Genomic DNA, 19326 nt, shown 5'->3' on the forward strand with positions numbered 1-19326 from the left:
TCAATCAATTGATCCCATGCTTCATCCAGTTTTCGAAACTGTCTTTTCCATAGATGTCTTTTATATTTGGAGGTACATATCCAATTGTTTCTAGGATTTATATTATGCTAGGTTGTTTCCCAGACTGTCTGGCAACTATGGTTTGCAGTCAGACTGTTCACAGTACAGTCTTAATTTCGATCAGGCATTGTTAGTCAACCTGGGTCCTTTCTCAACAGATTTTGAAAGCGTCGCGGTGAGGGCAGGTGGAGAGCAAGGAGGTGTGCATGCTAACGTTGATTATGTTATCATATGAAATACTGCGGAATAAGTTACATTTCCAAGTCCAAACGTACCAGTCGTTGCATTAACAGAATATATTAATGCGTTATCCAACTTGTTTACTAAATGTAGCACAGCAAACTGTTGTTGGTTGTATGGCTAGCTAACGTTAGCTAGCTGGTTCCTTCGTCACGCACTTGTCATAACTACACGGCTAGCTAATTTAGGTAGCTAGTTGGTGTTTTTTTTCTTAAGTATTAAAATGATTTTATGTTGGTGAGGGTATACTTTTCTCAGCATATCCAAAAATAACTATCTACCTACGTTATATGGAAAGTGGGTAGCTTGCTAGCGTCTAGGCTAAACTTCCGGTGTAACTAGCCAGCGAGCCAGAATACTAATTTAGCCAGCTAGCTAATGACGTGAGATTAATCAATCTTGTTTGCCTTGAACCCAGTTAGCGCACGGCATTTACATATAGGTGTCCAATGTCACTTTATTATTGCCTTTCAAGGTGCATTGCTTGCACAGTGAACTGTTTCTAGCGACACCATTACTAGCTTGGTTTGAACTGTTAGCTAACGAACTAACATAGCATCTCTCAGCTGAGAGCATGAACCCTCCCTTAGAAGTGAGCATGCGCACAATGTCTTGTAAACAATGAGACGATTCCAGACCTTGACTTGAGCATTGTGTCTGTTTCAACAGTTTATCTTTGCTGAATATTAAAATATATTTCAGATCATGAACGATAAGCAGTTAAGATGATGTCTGGTAAGTAGGTAGATACGACATTTGTCATCAAATCTGTGTTGAGATAGCTTGTATCGATAGCATCACCATGAAGACATGAGATATCAGATTGTTAATGCATGAAAATAGATATTAGGAATGGCACTTGGGCGTGAGCATGACGGAGATTGTAAATATTCCCTGATTTCTCTGAAATCGAGGACGTTTAAAAACATCGAAAGCAAAAGGCTTTTAACGTGCTTTATTCCGTCCAAATCTAGAATATGATCGGAGCTTTTTTTGTGTGCGAAGCTTTCGAATCGCCCCTTCCTTTCATGGCTTGCATGTTTTGTGAACCTGCAAAAAAAAACAAGCGGCACGTAGACTTGCGTTACTTCACTATTTGATCTAGAAAGGATGACGGAGTTTATTTCGGGGTTTTATCATATACAGAGTCAGGCTATGCTTTAAAACATTCATTTGACGGCAGAGACCTACTTATGGTCTGTTGAGGATCATGGGGAATAAGGTACACTTGTCAATTAGCTCAAAAGGCAGGGCTCCAGACTAACATTGAACTTTTTCAGTTGGTGGTACCAGCGACACAAAATAGAATACATTTGAGTCATTTTATAAAGTCATTCACAATGCTTTATTAAGAAGTGTAATAGACTACTGAGATGATGTATGTATGAAAAAAACAAAACATGTATGCACTAACTGTAAGTCGCTCTGGATAAGAGCCTCTGCTAAATTACTAAAATGTAAATGATATTAGCCTCCTGTAGCTCAGTTGGTGCATGGCACTTGCAACGCCAGGGTTGTGGGTTCGATTCCCACCGGGGGCCAGTATGAAAAAATGTATGCACTCACTAAAACTGTAAGTCGCTCTGGATAAGAGCATCTGCTAAATGACTAAAATATAAATGTAAAAATATTCAATAAATAAGTTGTTACATCTATCATGTCCAAGCAGGAATGCATGATTCAAAATATCTTGACATGCAACTTAATCCAGTGATTATGAATTTTGTGTTAATGAAAGTAGGGTCCAGAATTAGTAGATTTTTTTTGCCTTAATCTTTTTGTGCACTAATTTGGTACACTGCTCAAAAAAATAAAGGGAACACTAAAATAACACATCCTAGATCTGAATGAATTAAATAATCTTATTAAATACTTTTTTCTTTACATAGTTGAATGTGCTGACAACAAAATCACACAAAAATTATCAATGGAAATCAAATTTATCAACCCATGGAGGTCTGGATTTGGAGTCACCCTCAAAATTAAAGTGGAAAACCACACTACAGGCTGATCCAACTTTGATGTAATGTCCTTAAAACAAGTCAAAATGAGGCTCAGTAGTGTGTGTGGCCTCCACATGCCTGTATGACCTGCCTACAACGCCTGGGCATGCTCCTGATGAGGTGGCGGATGGTCTCCTGAGGGATCTCCTCCCAGACCTGGACTAAAGCATCCGCCAACTCCTGGACAGTCTGTGGTGCAACGTGGCGTTGGTGGATGGAGCGAGACATGATGCCCCAGATGTGCTCAATTGGATTCAGGTCTGGGGAACGGGCGGGCCAGTCCATAGCATCAATGCCTTCCTCTTGCAGGAACTGCTGACACACTCCAGCCACATGAGGTCTAGCATTGTCTTGCATTAGGAGGAACCCAGGGCCAACCGCACCAGCATATGGTCTCACAAGGGGTCTGAGGATCTCATCTCGGTACCTAATGGCAGTCAGGCTACCTCTGGCGAGCACATGGAGGGCTGTGCGGCCCCCCAAAGAAATGCCACCCCACACCATGACTGACCCACCGTCAAACCGGTCATGCTGGAGGATGTTGCAGGCAGCAGAACGTTCTCCACGGCGTCTCCAGACTCTGTCACATGTGCTCAGTGTGAACCTGCTTTCATCTGTGAAGAGCACAGGGCGCCAGTGGCGAATTTGCCAATCTTGGTGTTCTCTGGCAAATGCCAAACGTCCTGCACGGTGTTGGGCTGTAAGCACAACCCCCACCTGTGGACGTCGGGCCCTCATACCACCCTCATGGAGTCTGTTTCTGACCGTTTGAGCAGACACATGCACATTTGTGGCCTGCTGGAGGTCATTTTGCAGGACTCTGGCAGTGCTCCTCCTGCTCCTCCTTGCACAAAGGCGGAGGTAGCGGTCCTGCTGCTGGGTTGTTGCCCTCCTACGGCCTCCTCCACGTCTCCTGATGTACTGGCCTGTCTCCTGGTAGCGCCTCCATGCTCTGGACACTACGCTGACAGACACAGCAAACCTTCTTGCCACAGCTCGCATTGATGTGCCATCCTGGATGAGCTGCACTACCTGAGCCACTTGTGTGGGTTGTAGACTCCGTCTCATGCTACCACTAGAGTGAAAGCACCGCCAGCATTCAAAAGTGACCAAAACATCAGCCAGGAAGCATAGGAACTGAGAAGTGGTCTGTGGTCACCACCTGCAAAACCAGTCCTTTATTGGGGGTGTCTTGCTAATTGCCTATAATTTCCACCTGTTGTCTATTCCATTTGCACAACAGCATGTGAAATGTATTGTCAATCAGTGTTGCTTCCTAAGTGGACAGTTTGATTTCACAGAAGTGTGATTGACTTGGAGTTACATTGTGTTGTTTAAGTGTTCCCTTTATTTTTTTGAGCAGTGTATATAGGCCTCATTCAATTGGTTATAATTCATCACCTGAGGAAGTGGAAACTCAAAACACATTAGCTAGATAGCTAACTCTAAATATAACACCTACTGCAAGTAGCCATGGAAACAGTAAATGTAATGTCAAACACTTTTTTGCAATAAGGCCTAGTGTACTCGCCATGGCCGATGCGAAATTTCGCAAGCTCAGTATTTCAAAGCTATATCAGATATCTTGATTGTAAAACAGTGTGCTTTGAGCTCAATAGTGATAGTTGAGAACTATTATACCTTCAGAAAGCAGAGACCATCCTCTCTTTAATATGGACAACTAGTTGCCTCCAAAGTAGTTTTTTCCCCCTACAATTGCATTTTTAAATGTTATACAATCACGAGGGGCACACGAGTGGGGAGAGAGTGTGAGAGGCTCGCGCATTACAGCAGCCGGTCCCAGAGAAACAGGCAGGAACAGCGGCAGGGCAGACACTTTTATTACAGGAATCATGAGAGTAATGCACTTTACTGTTGGAACAAATTAATGGTTTTATCTGCCCAAAAAATAGGACGTTTTGATTGAGGTGACCAGGTACCTCAATCAAAATTTTAAAAAATTACTCGCACACCGAAGTCAAATGGTTGCACTCTGGAGCCCTGAAAGGGGTGTCTGTTTCATTCTTCTTCCTAAATACAGTCAAAAATCTATTTCCTAGCCATGCAAGCATTAAGAAGTAGCATTAGGCACATTAACCATTGTTATATTGTATTATACTGTCACTATCATTACACAGCAGTTTGTATCTGAATGTGATATCATATGATGTGTTCCCCTCTGACTGCGCAGGTAGCCTAGCTGAAGCATGGAGGTGGTTCTGAGCAGGCTGAGAGGGCTGAGTTCAGACGAGCTGCGAGAGGAGTTCACCAGGGCCGACCTCAAGTGCGGCCCAATCACGGCCACCACCCGTGCCATCTTCGAGAGGAAGTTGGCCCGCGTCCTGGTGGGAGCCGAGGGCAGCAGCAGCGCCACAGAGACGGACAGCAGCAGTAATGCCACCACTGCAGGCCCAGCCACAAGCAGCAGTGCAGCGGCCGCCAGCGCTGCAGAGCAGGCCAAACCATTGCCATCATGTGCCACATCAGCACCCACTGGCACTGACTCTCCTAAGGCTGTCAGTGATGAGGTGGACTTTGGTTACGGAATGGGGCTCAATCCCCCAGAGGAAGAGGAACTTGGCCTGACAGTGAAGTCAAGGACCCCTTGTAATATCAGTAGGGAAGACACTGGATCTCAGTCTACAGCAGAGTCTCCTTCAAAGATGGCACAAGTGTCACCAATGTTCTATGGAGTGTGTCCGTTGTGGGAGGATGTCTTGGCTAGAAATGGTAAGAAACTGTTATTTCACCTGGGCTGATGTAAACTATCCCTGCAATTTACACTTTGGGCTGTTAATCAGTCAAAAGTGTATTTGTCATTATATATTTTCACATACAGAAATGCAAAGGCAGAGAACTGTTGGCTGGATAGCTATTGGGTTGCACAGAGTGCAGTGCTCATCTTCTGTATGTTGACCATGCTGTCACACCACGCTAAGGTCCAATTCAAACATTTTATGTTGCTTCTCTATGACATGATGCTGTTCAGTGGTTGAGATCCATAGCACCTGTCACCTTATGGCTTTCTGCATTAGCATGGCCACAAAAACATTTGGAGTAAGAATTTGAACTGCTTTGCTTGTAATGTCGGCAAAATAACTGACCAATAAAATCCAGTTTACATTCTGGAATGTTTCTATTTGTAGGTAGATATAAAGAGCTATCTATAGCCTATCTAAACATACCTTTTTAATGTTTATTTTTTCTCAGTTCCAGAGAGGGCCCACGTGTATGGCGATAAGAAGGAGGCTCTTCAGGCTGTTAAGATGATGAAAGGAGCTCGCTTTAAAGCCTTCTCCAATCGAGACGATGCTGAGAAATTTGCCAAGGGAATCTGTGACTACTACCCCTCTCCCAGTAAATCCACCCCCTGTGTCTCCCCTGTCAAACCAGGCCTGGTCTTCTGCAAGGGTGAGTGCTGGGCTGAGATTGACAATTATTCTCTCCTTACAAAAAATACATTAGCTTGAAAAATATGCAAAGTCAGTGCTTTTCAAGGGTGTTTGGATGGCATTTCATTTCTTGGACTCGTCCAAATTTGAAACGAGTAAGCTGTTTATCACATATTCTGCTGACCTCTGTTTTAATCTGTCGTCTCCATCTCTCTTGTCTGTGGCACTAGACAACGTCCCTGTCATGGAGGTAGACACCATCAATAGGGAGAGGGCCAACAGCTTCAAGAGCCCTCGCTGCCAGGACCTGACAGCCAAGCTGAGGAAGGCTGTGGAGAAGGGGGATGAGGTGGCCTTCAGTGAGCTGGTCTGGAGCAACCCACGCTATCTCATCGGCTCTGGAGACAACCCCACTGTTGTGCAGGTGAGTCAGGGAGCAGATGATAATAATAATATGCCATTTAGCAGACGCTTTTATCCAAAGCGACTTACAGTCATGTGTGCATACATTTTTACGTATGGGTAGTCACGGGGATCGAACCCACTACCCTGGCGTTACAAGCGCCATGCTCTACCAATTGAGCTACAGAGGACCATGATTACAGTGAAGTATCACAAAAATAGGTAGTCAACAACATAGACAGATATGATTCCTCCAGATATGACTCAGTCATTTTGTTGACCATGTTGTAACAGAACTGATCTATTACTCTGACAATTTAAGTATCAACCCTATTAGTTTTCCATTTTCCAACCGAATGAATTAATGTTTCTAACCACAGCCCAGTCTCAAGCCAGGCCCCTGTAGGAAATGGCTGTGACAAACCAGATGTGACCCAACACTGACCTGCACTAATTTCCTTCATCAATGTCCGCTGTGTGTTCCTAGGAGGGATGCCGGTACAACGTGATGCACGTGGCAGCAAAGGAGAACCAGCCGGGTGTCGCCCAGCTCCTGCTGGACACTCTAGAGAATCCTGACTTCATGAGGCTCATGTACCCTGATGACCTGGAGGCCATGCTGCAGAAACGCATCCGATACATCATAGACCTTTACGTCAATACTCCAGACAAAGCTGTGAGTCCCCTTGTCTCACCCTTTCTCCATATGTACCTGCTGATATATTTAATTGTAGGTTTAACACTGAAGAAGGCTTCTAGCCGAAACATTTGTGCAGACAAGGCTTTTAGCCGATTCCCCTGTGCAGACAAAATAATTTTAAGAAACTGAAAAATGAAGCTACTTTTTGAGTGCAGACCTACAGTGTTTTTTAAGTTGAACTGTAAGCGACTTGTGTGTTCTGGATTGACTTGCCTCTGTTCATAGTGTATATGTGTAACTCTGGTTGTGTCTGTCCCAGGGCTTTGAGACACCACTCCACTTTGCCTGTAAGTTTGGTTGTCCAGATGTGGTGAATGTCCTGTGTTCACATCCTGATACGGATAAAAACTGCAAGAACAAGTATGACCAGAAGCCATCTGATGTGAGTTGCTCCAGATATACACTACTGGTCAAAAGTTTTAGAACACCTCTTATTCCAACAGTGTGCAAAGCTGTCATCAAGGCAAAGGGTGGCTATTTGAAGAATCTCAAATATAAAATATATTTTGATTTGTTAAACACTTTTTGGGTTATTATATGATTCCATATGTGTTATTTCATAGTTTTGATGTCTTCACTATTATTCTACAATGTAGAAAATAGTACAAATAAAGAAAAACCCTTGAAAGAGTAGGTGTTTTAAAACTTTTGACCAGTAGTGTATACATTTTTTAAAGCTAGCTACCGACTGCTCAGTGATCCACATTACTTTGGTTTCCTGACAGGTTATTTGTGAAAGGAAAAACAAAACCCAAGAGGTGAAACAGAAGATATGTGACTATTTGGAAGGTAAGTGCACTTCCTCTCAACCACAGGACTTGTGTTTTTGTTATCTTCCCTGTTTACCCCAAAGCACCTTCTCTTCTGTCACCCACAGATCGCTGTTATATACCCTTACTGAGGGCCACTGACAACTCTTCCCAGCCTGTCATTGGTGCTCCCTGGTCACCTGAGCCATCAGAAACTCTTCATCATTCGCTGGCTCCCAGGCTCACACGAAGTCCCATGGATCCAGTGATGTCAGTTAGGGCATTCGTTGGCCCACTCAGCCCATCTAAGGTAATTGTCACATTATGTCCTCTTTCAACTCGCACTCTTCTTTTCACCCATTTTCACACTTTATTTCTATATTTTTTTAACTCATTATATTTTCATGTGGGAAGCTGTTGTAGAAACACAGGATGTACAGTGCCTTCGGAAAGTATTTAGACCCCTTCACTTTTTCCAAATGTTGTTATTTTACAGCCTTATTCTAAAATGGATTAAAAATAAGAAATCCTCATCAATCTACACACAATATCCCATAAAGACAAAACGAAAACAGATTTTTAGAAATATTTGCAAATGTATTAAAAATACAAAACAGAAATACCTTATTTACATAAGTATTCAGACCCTTTGCTATGAGACTCGAAATTGAGCTCAGGTGCATCCTGTTTCCATTGATCATCCTTGAGATGTTTCTACAACTTGATTGGAGCACCTGTGGTACATTTAATTGATTGGACATGATTTGGAAAGGCACACACCTGTCTATATAAGGTCCCACAGTTGACAGTGCATGTCACAGCAAAAACCAAGCCGTGAGGTAGAAGGAATTGTCCGTAGAGCTCCGAGACAGGATTGTGTCGAGGCACAGATCTGGGGAAGGGTACCAAAACATTTCTGCAGCATTAAACGTCCCCAAGAACACAGTGGCCTCCATCATTCTTAAATGGAAGAAGTTTGAAACCACCTAGATTCTTCCTAGAGCTGGCCGCCTGGTCAAACTGAGCAATCGGGAGAAGGGCCTTGGTCAGGGAGGTGACCAAGAACCCGATGGTCACTCTGACAGAGCTCTAGAGTTCCTCTGTGGAGATGGAAGAAACGTCCAGAAGGACAACCATCTCTGCAGCACTCCACCAATCAGACCTTTATTGTAGAGTGGCCAGACAGAAGCCACTCCTCAGTAAAAGGCACATGACAGCCCGCTTGGAGTGTGCCAAAAGGCACCTAAAGGACTCAGACCATGAGAAACAAGATTCTCTGGTCTGATGAAACCAAGATTGAACTCTTTGGCCTGAATGCCAAGTGTCATGTCTGGAGGAAACCTGGTACCATCCCTATTGTGAAGCATGGTGGTGGCAGCATCATGCTGTGGGGATGTTTATCAGCGGCAGGGTCTGGGAGACTAGTCAGGATCGAGGGAAAGATGAACGGAACAAAGTACAGAGAGATCCTTGATGAAAACCTGCTCCAGATCGCTCAGGACCTCAGACTGGGGCGAAGGTTCACCTTCCAACAGGACAACGACCCTAAGCACACAGCCAAGACAACGGAGGAGTCGCTTCGGGACAAGTCTTTGAATGTCCTTGAGTGGCCCAGCCAGAGCCCGGACTTGAACCCAATCTAACATCTCTGGAGAGACCTGAAAATAGCTGTGCAGCGACGCTCCCCATCCAACCTGACAGAGCTTGAGAGGATCTGCAGAGAAGAATGGAGAAACTCCCCAAATACAAGTGTGCCAAGCTTGTAGCGTCATACCCAAGAAGACTCAATTCTGTAATCGCTGCCAAAGGTGCTTCAACAAAGTACTGAGTAAAGGGTCTGAATACTTTATTTAAATCTAATATTTCCGTTTTTTTATTAAATTTGTGCAAATGTCTAGAAATATTTCTTTGCTTTGTCATTATGGGGTATTGTGTGTAGATTTTTTAGAATAAGGCTGTAACGTAACAAAATGTGGAAAAGGTGAAGGGGTCTGAATACTTTCTGAATGCACTGTATGTAAGATGAATTGGTGTCCCCCTTGCAGGCAGATGAGTTCCGCCGGGTATGGAAGACCCCCCCCAGAGACAGGGCGGGGCACTTCCAGCACATCCTGAAGTCTGACCCTGACCATGGAGCAGAGAGAGTGGGCAGGTACGTCTAGAAAGCCACCAGTTCAACAACAACAGTTAAATTAAGAAGAAGGATCTAGTGTATTTTCTGCCATTCTACTTCATCCTTTACCAGCTTCTCCAACCACAATGTTATGTTCTCCTCCCTCACAGAGAACTTGCCAGAGAGCTGGGCTACCCCTGGGCTGAGTACTGGGATTTCCTGGACAGTTTTACAGACCTGTCTTCTGTAGACGGCCTCCGTAAGCTGGAGGAGTACCTCAACAAGAAGGACTTCAGTCAGCGTGCACACGAAGAGGATGGGGAGAACAAAACCAGCAACCGCTTCAGAACCTCTTCCCCAGGTAATGTTATCCCCACCAGTTGCTATTGATAAACTGTATAGTACTGGTATTGAATTCAGATGATCAAGTTTGAGAAATGAGAGCGATGATACAGCCATCAATGTCTTGAATTGATGCTCCCATACAACTTTAGATTGATCAGTAAATGCATTTTTTGTAGCTTCACATGAACATTTTCCCCTCCTCTCTGCCATTTACAGGCAAGCCCAAGAAGTTCTGCAACTCCATCTCAGTGGGGGCCTTCCTGGACGAGGGTGATGACATCAGCCTGGAGGAGATGAAGAACCGTCAGAACACGGCACTCACCAGCATTACCTCCTCAGCGTGTTCTAAGGACAGTCTTGTGGGTGCTGTGGGTGGGCTGGGCCTCCGTGAGTTCCACATCCTGCCCGATGACCTCATCGAGACGGCTGCCGAGCGAGACCTCCTGTGCTCCTCCGTGTCAGAGAGCCTCCTCTCGCCCGTCTGCAACAACGGCCTGGGCCTGTGCCACTCCATGGGGGCAGAGAGGACTCACAACGGGGATATGGTGTTCCCCCGCGCCTCCTCGTCCCCCTCCTGCCTGCTGTCGCCCATCTCCAACCTGATGGTGGAGTTTGAAAGGATGTCCCTGCAGGATGGAAGGATGTCCCTGCAGGATGGGGTGGACAGCACCACCAGAGACAGGGAGAGGAGGAGGAGCGGGGGACACAGGCACGGTGGGCACAGGGAAGGACTCTCTCGGGACGACCTGGCATCCGGGGTGGGCCGTCTCACACTGGGGGGTGACACCAATGAGGACTCATTGTTTGAGAGGGGCTGTAGCTCGGAGTCCGGGGACAGGGAGGGGGGCATGTGGAGGGGGACCTGCGTGAGGGGGGAGGTGGAGGGAGCGGTGGTGCTAGGGGTGGAGGACAGGGCCAGTGGTGGAAGCGGCAGCTCGGAGGAGTATTTGGTGGCTGAGGAGAGCTTGGAGGCTCTGGGCCCGAGGACTAGGGTGCTGGGGCCAGGGACCGTGTCAGGGCGCACACTCTGCGCCAGATCTAAGTCGTGGGATCACGGGGGGAGGGATCTGAGCAGCTCAGGATCATCCAGCTCCTATAAGTCCCTGGACAACTCCAAAGAGTTCCTAGCACGGACCCCACCTCGCATCAGAAGAAGAAGACTTTTCATTGAAGGGTGAGTGATGAGAATTAGGGTGATTGTTCTGAGGTTTTTAATTAAGCAATAAGGCCTGAGGGGGTGTGGTATATGACCAATATACCACGGCTAAGGGCTGTTCTTATGCACTACGCAACGCGGAGTGCTAGGACACAGCCCTTAGGACACAGCCCCGAGGTGCCTTATTGCTATTATAAACTGGTTACCAATGTGTAATTAGAGCAGTAAAAATACATGTTTTGTCATACCCATGGTATACGGTCTGATATACCACGGCTTTCAGCCAATCAGCATTCAGGGCTCAAACCACCCAGTTTATAATTAAGGATAATGTACTAGAGCTGACTGCAGAGGCGAGCTGTTATGTATTTGGTGGGGGAAATAATGATGCACAGTGGGATGACTTCCTGCTTACAGACATCAGCAAGCAACAGCAGAATTCAAATCTGCCAGCATGTTCAACATACCTCTCTTGTTTTGTCTTTGGTGTTTCAGGGATTCACCAACCAAGTTGGACAGAGAGGTCCTGTCGGCAATAGAAGCCACAGACCTCGACCCCTCGAAGTTCCCCAGCATTCAGAAATGGAAAAGCACAATGCAGACATACACCTCATCAGACATGCAAAGGTATGCATGTCTCCATGCATATGAACAGTTGTCACTGCCTGCGAGTTGCCTTGTAAATATGGAAACACATTGACGAGTGCTTAAAATTTCAGTTGCTATCGTATGAAAACAACCAAATATATGCAGACTGATGGTGGTATTGTTTCTGTTTGTCTTTCAGCTGGCCCAGCCCTGCAGTGGTAAAAAGCAGACCCAGGGTACATCAGGTCTCTCGCCTCACACACGGCTCTCCTGTCAGCAGCCTGGTGTCCCCTGCCGGTGGCCGCTTCAGTCCCGCCCGGCACACAGGCGCTCCAGACTTCACCAGCCCCAACCGCTACAGCCCTGCACATGCCAGCTACATCCAGCGCATCCGCCTCAGGCACTTCAACGACCCCTAGCCAACTCCCAAGCCCTGACCGACCCTAACCCCCCCGGCCAGAAACAATAGGCTACAGCCCTGCCACCATGGTGGTTAAATATGCCAGAGCTCAAAACCATGTACCTAACAAAATATGCACAAGTGTCTTGAAGATTTGTATTAATTATGTATGGTACTACTTCTATATATTGCATACATACAAGATTCTCAGTATGTCAGGTCGTGATGTACACTCAGACAAAAAAAAAGTCAAAAAAGAAACAGGTTTCCTTCAGTCTGTACTTCGTACTGTATGAGTGTTGAATTGACAATTAATATTATTCATAGTAAGTGTGACACACCTGTATCATAGCTCAGTCGACTTTTTGAATAACCAGTAATACAGCTGCACTCCCCAAAACATTGAGTAGATGTTCGTTAAACTTCAGAATAGAATCCTCGGTAGGATTCACTAACTGAAAATAGATGTTTTTAAAAAGTAAAAAGAAATGTCAATATTGTGAATAATTATTTTTGGAATGTCAGTCAGTAGCACAAAACCAACTTTTTATGTGTGTATTAAACCAACTGCCAGTTATTTTGTTTCTTCTAAGTTCAGGAATTGCCTTAATTTTCTGAAACGATGGACCAGTCAGTTAGCCACAACCTGTCCAGTTTGGTCAAAGTTGATGCATCCTGACAACAGCATAGCAACCACCATCCTACTGCAGCTCACCCAACAAATGGCTGCAAAGCAAACATGGGGGAAATGATAGTGCACTGAGTTCTTCCATGTTTTTATTTTGTTATTTAATTAATAAATAGAGATGTTTTCATTTTCCAGGTACCATTGTTTTTGTGCATCATGTAATTTCTGTATTGTCTTCACACTTAGCTTCTCTTTTAACGACTGTCGGCCTCACACAATAGCTGAAAGGTCAACCTATTGAACTGTTCTTGGCTTTTCTAAAGGTGTCTGAGAGTAATGCCAAGCTATACATGAGGTTACTGCAGAGTGCAACAAAGACATTTTTACTCATGTGTAATCAATGGCTGACAATGTGAATGTGCAAGAACCTGACATAGCTAAACTCTATGAAGATAGCTATCACCGTTAAAATAAGGTCAATTTACAAACTGCTGTAAAAATAATGGTCTGCCAGCCAGCAAAGCTGAATATTGAAATCAACAGCTGTCAATCCAAATTGAATAGGAATCACCCTTACTATATAGATTGTCACTCTTAGTATGAGAGATGTGAGTAATATTGAATGTGAATAAAAAATCTTGATTAGAGGCACAAACTATTTCATGGAGAGGATTGTATTGTCGTTCTCATGCTCACAGGTGACACAGATTTCGTTTTGGTACTTTGGTACATACTTTTTGTGCTTTGGCATTCTGTGCTTTAAAAAAAGGATTAAAACTTAAAATTTCATAGTGAATTTTCTCCTCTTCTGTATGCCCAGATCCTAATTTGCTTTCGACTAATCAATAAAACAGTTTCCTCATCTTTGAATTGTTGTCCTTTGAGCACTTTCTAATACTGCCTGAAATGGCGGTAGCACCCTTATTCTCTCTACTACTGTATATTAGTGCCTTTAGTGTGCCACTTCATAAACTTTTCAAATTACTAACAAATATTAAATTGTAATTTGATCCCTTCAAGCTTTGTAGTGCCAACACTAAGGTGCATCAGATTCGCTGTGAGAGACAATATCATTGCTTTTGTCCCAGCTTGAGCTAACGCTAACCCTATTTTTGGTGTACTACTGAGGAACACAAAACATTTACATGACCATGTCTCCTTTATTGCATGTTTCTACTGAACACAACACAACTGTATCTAAACCTCCTTAGAGGAAGCCTTGATCCAAATACAAAAGGACTGAGCATGATAAGCATTTACAGCATTACAGTAAATAAGCCATACAGATTTAGAACGATTTTGGTTTAAAAATCCTTCTGTCACTTTGTCTTTGAAACTCGCATACTGTTTACATTCATAATGAGTGTTGAGTGGGCCCTGGCAGTCATCATCACATCAGCTTTTGGAGTTAAGAAGGGCGTGGTTACAGCAACAGTTCATTGAGAAACCTGCTTCAATACAAAATCCCCTTCAGTTTAATACAAAATCAAGACAGGAAGGGCACAACATATTCTGTATGTTGAGCAATTTTTTACATTCAGTGTGTCAAGGGAAATATAGTATTCTTTCTAACAAAGATATCTACATATATTTCAGGATGTTGTGTATCCCTGGACATTTTTGAAAACATAGCTTGTCCAGAAAGTGGTCTCTTGGCACAACCTCCCCCAGGTACGGGGTAAGTTGAGTATAGGGACAGGGTAAGTTGAGCCGCCTTGGGGTAAGTGGGTAGTGGTACTGGTAGGTCAAAGTTGAATTCATGGAATGGGGGTTGTGGTATATTGAATATCTGAAATGTATGCCTACATTCAGATATAGATCTCGCTGTTCAATATCACTTACCCTTCCATTTCTTGACCAGTTATCTGGGACAGGGATGTTTCGCTGTGCCAAGTTCTCTAAATTTGAGGCTACTAAGCCCATGAAACTGGTCCGCGAGATTCTTGATATGTTTAGCAAGCTCATACTCCATGTCATCAGATAAGACCTTGTGTGCCTCCGCCACAGCCTCTCTTTCAAACAGGTACATGTTTGTTTCTTTTTTTTTGTCAATGTACCTCTTCAGTGTCATTCAGTCTATTTTTTCATTCCTTGGCTGCTCTGTCAAGAACCTCAAGGGGGGGCTAGATCCCTTCTTGCTTAACGTTTGTATACACAGACATGATGAGGTCTGCTCTGTAACAATACAAATTCACTATATTGAGTTCATATGCATGACACATTGCAAAAAGTATATGCATATCATGCATAAAACGGACAAAATGCAATCATAATTTGTATGAGTCATGGTGGTATTGGCTCAACTTACCGCAAGGCAAACATGTTGACTATATTAGCCCACACAGCTACAAGGATGCACTTTCATGCTAAGTTTAGGACCTCATATTGTAGCTTATAGAGACCCCCAACTGCTGTATAAAACTATCTTAAAACGATCTACTTAGGTTTAGATACAAGCATCAGCTGGCCTAGCGGTTAGAGCGTTGGGTCAGTGACTGAAATCCAATACCAGAGCCGACAAGGTAAAAAGATCTGCTGATGTGCCCTTGAGCAAGGCACTGAACCCTAATTGCTTCACGGTCATCGTTGATCATGGCAGACCCTGGCTGTGACCCCACTCTCTGAGTGTGTCTCAGGGGGAGGTGAGATACGCAAAAAAACATTTCCAAATCATGTGTATTAATACACACTTGTAGTTGTGTGAAATAGGACAAATATAAGTACCCTCCAAATTATCATGAAACCTATAACACAAATTCATTTGACTTTGTGAAAATCCATTTTTGGGCCCTAACTTGCTTACCATATGGTTTCTTCCTTCACAGACTTCATGAAATGATGCCCTCTTCCTAAATATTTGGTCACATGATTAATTTTGTGTATGGTTTCCTTGAAACAAGGGGTGGCTCAACTTACCCCACTCTCCCCTAGTTGGCAAACGATGGCAGGGTAGTTGATCACAACAAAACACCACAGCATATCTCATAAATAACACAAAAAGTAACTTTCAAGACACTTAAGCAGAAATCAAGAGCCATTCAGATCACCCTGCGACCAACATCTGAACCTCTCAGAGAGAGAACGAGTGAATACTGTAGGTGGAACGTGGTCAGGTCCGTGTGAGTCTGTCCGGGGGCATGAACCCTGAGTCTCCCAGTGTCCTCAGTGCCACCCTGCCGCTGGGGCGCACAGTGAGCCAGGTGATGGTGCCGTTGTTCAGCCCAATCCTCTGCCAGCCCTCCGGGGGAAATTGCAGGGCCCTGAGACACAGAGAGAAAGAGAGAGAGTCTGTTAGAGCAACCGATACACCCTGGTCTAACAAATATACACATCTGTCATGGGATGTTGGCAAGCACATCATTATAGTCACGAAATGCAAAAGATATAAGACAGTGGAATTGCTACACAAAGTCATCATGATGATTAGCATCGTCTTGTTGAATGAGGCTTTGCTCCAGCTTCAGCCTGCCTGGGGAGACCAACACACCTGCACACAAAATAGCAGATGACATTGGCATGACAGACGATGATCTCATAGCTGTCCTCCTTCTGCTTGGGGTCAGAGCAGTGGATGTAGCGGCGGAAGGCAGCCTCGATCCGGGCTCCATCCTCGCGGTACTGCTGTAGAGCGGTAGAGAGGTCCACAGTGGTCGTGTAAGACGAGGGTTTGAGCTGACCTCTGACCTCTCATTGGATTGCATTGAATTATGTATTCTCATTGCATTGAATGATGCATACAAGCAGACAGCTGTAACTATACTGAACAAAAATATAAACGCTGAACAAAAATATAAATGCAACATGTAAAGTGTTGGTCCCATTTTTCATGAGCTGAAATAAAAGATCCCAGAAATCTTCCATAAGCACAAAAAGCTTCATCTCAAATGTTGTGCACACATTTGTTTACATCCCTGTTAGTGAGTATTTCTCCTTTGCCAAGATAATTCATCCACCTGACAGGTGTGGCATATCAAGAAGCTGATTAAACAGCATGATCAATTCACAGGTGCACCTTGTACTGGGGACAAAAGGCCACTAAAATGTGCAGTTTTGTCACACAACACAATGCCACAGATGTCTCAAGTTTTGAGGGAGCGTGTAATTAGCATGCTGACTGCAAGAATGTCCAATAGAGCTGTTGCCACAGAATTGAAGGTTCATTACTCTACCATAAGCCACCTCCATCATCATTTTAGAGAATTTGGCAGCCTCACAACCGCAGACCATGTGTAACCACACCAGCCCAGAATCCCCACATCCAGTTTCTTCACCTGCGGGATCATCTGAGGAGGGGTGGAGCTGAGGAGTATTTCTGTCTGTAATAAAGCCCCTTTGTGTAATGAAAAACTAATTCTGATTGGCTGGGCCTGGCTCCCCAGTGGGTGGGCCTATGCCCTCCTAGGCCCACCCATGGCTGCGCCCCTGCCTAGTCACGTGAAATCAATAGATTAGGGCAAAAATGAATTTATTTCAATTTACTGATTTCCTTCTATGAACTGTAAGTCAGTACAATCTTTGAAATTGTTGCATGTTGCGTATATATTTTTGTTCAGTATAGATAACAAGTGAAAGGGACACTGAACAGGAGGTAATATGACAGACACACAGCCCGTTGAGAATCCATAATGGGCGTCTCTCACCACGGCGTTTGGCTTCCAGTGGGTGACAGGAGGCACAGGTTCGATGGGCGCCCCTTCTCTTAGCAAATCACAGCTCACCAGCTCTACCCCTAAAACAATAACATACCAGAAGATTAAAGTTAGTTAGCGGTGAGTAGTGAAATACTTATCTATCATGATTAATGAAATCATTTTGACATCTGAAAAATCAGAGATCAAAGCTTCTGAGGCTGTTATCAGATAGAGCCTTGGTATCAGGTGATGTAAATAACATGTATAACAGCAGGTGGCCAGCCCTCCTCCTGAATAGCTATTGGATCTGCTGGCTTTTGCTCCTGCTCTACACAAACACACCTGATTCAACCATATGGTCTATGGATTCAGTTGAATCAGGAGTGTTAGATTCAGTCTGGGAAATCCTTCAGAATGGTAGCTCTCCAGAAGGAGATGTGGTCACTCCTGATGTACAGTACTGGTTAGTCTCGTGGGACAACACAAGTATGTCTCTGATTATTGTATATACTCCGGCATACGCCTCAGCTGTAAAGTCTGTCGCAAAGTCTGCCGGTCTACGGCTCTGACCTGGGAGGTATTTGCTGATGATGTTGGCCGTCTCGGTGGCCCTGACCATGATGTCATACTTTAGCCCCAGGGCAGCCAACTGCTGACCAGTAAACTCAGCCTGCTCCCGACCTGCAGAACACCAACACAGTCCCAAAAATTAGCAGACTGCACTCGTGAACCACTTTCAGCACCTCTATTGAGTGCTGCTGAATATACACTTATTATCCAATAAAACTCAACTGTTGAGCAGGAGAGTAGAGTGGAGAACTAGGTCTATGTTTCAAGCCTTTAGCAACATGAGTACACAGCAGCACAGGGTACACAACCTAAAGGGGTGAGGATTCTCTCATGGTCTCCAAACCCAAAGCCACTCAGGTTGTACTGGGAGTGTCTGATGAGGAGGATGTTGCGTGTGGCTTTGGGTTTGGCTTTGTCCTGCTCTGAGCTTGGGTCTTCACTGAAGATCTCCTTCTTCTTCCCATGTGTCAACAGTGCAGACAGGTCCCGCCTGGTACAGTACAAAGGGAACAAAGCAGTGATGTGTGTTGTGGTTTATTTCTCTTGATAACATGCAAAGAGAAGTCACCTGTCAGGCTGTCAACATGCTGTCGCTGGCTGCTAATATCAATCAATCACACTGACTCAGTCAGACTAAACTACTTGACCCACATGATCAGATCAGACCGCCCTTGGTGTTTTATAGTAGGAGGCATACTTATCCCAGTTGAAGTCCCAGGCATGTCCAGTAGATGCAACAGTGCGGTTCCCCGCTGGCTGTGCAGCTTGCAAAACATTGAAAAGGCTCCACTGAGCGGCTCGCGTGTGGCCGAAACAGCCCGGGTATTGAGCTGCGGCAGCCGCAACAACCAGCACTGCTGATCCGCCAGCGAACCCACACACTATTTTAATTGTCCTCCGATATGACATGTTGTGAAAACCTATCGGTTCTGTGTAGTTTGCATTTGCTAGGTAGCGAGCTAACTTGCCAATGCCGCCCAACGTGTGTAGTAGAGAGATTCCTTTCAATAACTGAGCAGCCAGCGCGGTCTCGAGGAGCTGTTAATCCTGACCTAGCTAGATCAGCCTCTGATCTGGTCTATGGATTTACACACTTTCTATTTACATTTACATTTTAGTCATTTAGCAGACGCTCTTATACAGAGCGACTTACAGTTAGTGAGTGCATACATTTATATTTTTTCTATGTGCAGGAACAGAGTGAATACCCTCCAACGACTCTTTAATCGCTAGCTAAAAATAAATCCAGTCAAAGATTATGAAGCTAATTGGAATCACTTAGCTAACTCAAAAGGAGAACACACAGTGCTTGGAACTATGGTGTCTCGCTAGAGCCAAAGAACCAGCTA

General features: G+C 44.6%; 2 protein-coding genes across 4 annotated transcripts; one reads left to right on the plus strand and one right to left on the minus strand.

Moving 5' to 3' along the window:
• Positions 1-209: 209 nt before the first annotated feature.
• Positions 210-13646, plus strand: LOC121530635 (ankyrin repeat and LEM domain-containing protein 2-like). 2 transcript variants are annotated; one of them, XM_041835749.1, is made up of 13 exons: positions 210-260; positions 4495-5033; positions 5514-5714; positions 5926-6119; positions 6585-6773; positions 7057-7179; positions 7523-7586; positions 7675-7856; positions 9592-9698; positions 9830-10020; positions 10221-11178; positions 11656-11787; positions 11948-13646. In XM_041835749.1, exons 2-13 carry the CDS (start codon positions 4511-4513, stop codon positions 12165-12167), a joined length of 3084 nt encoding a protein of 1027 aa, XP_041691683.1. In that variant the 5' UTR covers positions 210-260; positions 4495-4510; the 3' UTR covers positions 12168-13646. The 2 variants fall into 2 exon arrangements, with proteins under 2 accessions (XP_041691683.1, XP_045082766.1); XM_045226831.1 differs by lacking the exon at positions 210-260 and adding an exon at positions 553-1035.
• A 282-nt stretch (positions 13647-13928) lies between these two features.
• On the minus strand, positions 13929-19283 carry LOC121530636 (serine/threonine-protein phosphatase PGAM5, mitochondrial). Of its 2 annotated transcripts, XM_041835750.2 has the most exons (6): positions 18675-19283; positions 18286-18467; positions 17978-18088; positions 17417-17505; positions 16264-16397; positions 15798-16036 (listed from the first exon to the last, which is right to left on the minus strand). In XM_041835750.2, exons 1-6 carry the CDS (start codon positions 18884-18886, stop codon positions 15886-15888), a joined length of 879 nt encoding a protein of 292 aa, XP_041691684.1. In that variant the 5' UTR covers positions 18887-19283; the 3' UTR covers positions 15798-15885. The 2 variants fall into 2 exon arrangements, with proteins under 2 accessions (XP_041691685.1, XP_041691684.1); XM_041835751.1 differs by lacking the exon at positions 16264-16397 and having other exon boundaries at positions 13929-16036.
• Positions 19284-19326: the final 43 nt, after the last annotated feature.

The sequence above is a fragment of the Coregonus clupeaformis genome, chromosome 18 (genome assembly GCF_020615455.1).
Source record: "Coregonus clupeaformis isolate EN_2021a chromosome 18, ASM2061545v1, whole genome shotgun sequence".
NCBI lineage: Eukaryota > Metazoa > Chordata > Actinopteri > Salmoniformes > Salmonidae > Coregonus > Coregonus clupeaformis.

What these genes read in the sequence shown, in the direction of transcription:
- LOC121530635 (XM_041835749.1), top strand. Translation starts at nt 4,511, where the DNA reads ATGGAGGTGGTTCTGAGCAGGCTGAGAGGGCTGAGTTCAGACGAGCTG. An exon ending in AGGCCTGGTCTTCTGCAAGG is followed by an intron (nt 5,715 to 5,925) that starts GTGAGTGCTGGG and finishes CTGTGGCACTAG; the next exon opens with ACAACGTCCCTGTCATGGAG. An exon ending in ACAACCCCACTGTTGTGCAG is followed by an intron (nt 6,120 to 6,584) that starts GTGAGTCAGGGA and finishes GTGTGTTCCTAG; the next exon opens with GAGGGATGCCGGTACAACGT.
- LOC121530636 (XM_041835750.2), bottom strand. Translation starts at nt 18,886, where the DNA reads ATGTCATATCGGAGGACAATTAAAATAGTGTGTGGGTTCGCTGGCGGA. An exon ending in CATCAGCAAATACCTCCCAG is followed by an intron (nt 17,506 to 17,977) that starts GTCAGAGCCGTA and finishes TTATTGTTTTAG; the next exon opens with GGGTAGAGCTGGTGAGCTGT. An exon ending in ACTGGAAGCCAAACGCCGTG is followed by an intron (nt 16,398 to 17,416) that starts GTGAGAGACGCC and finishes ACCGCTCTACAG; the next exon opens with CAGTACCGCGAGGATGGAGC.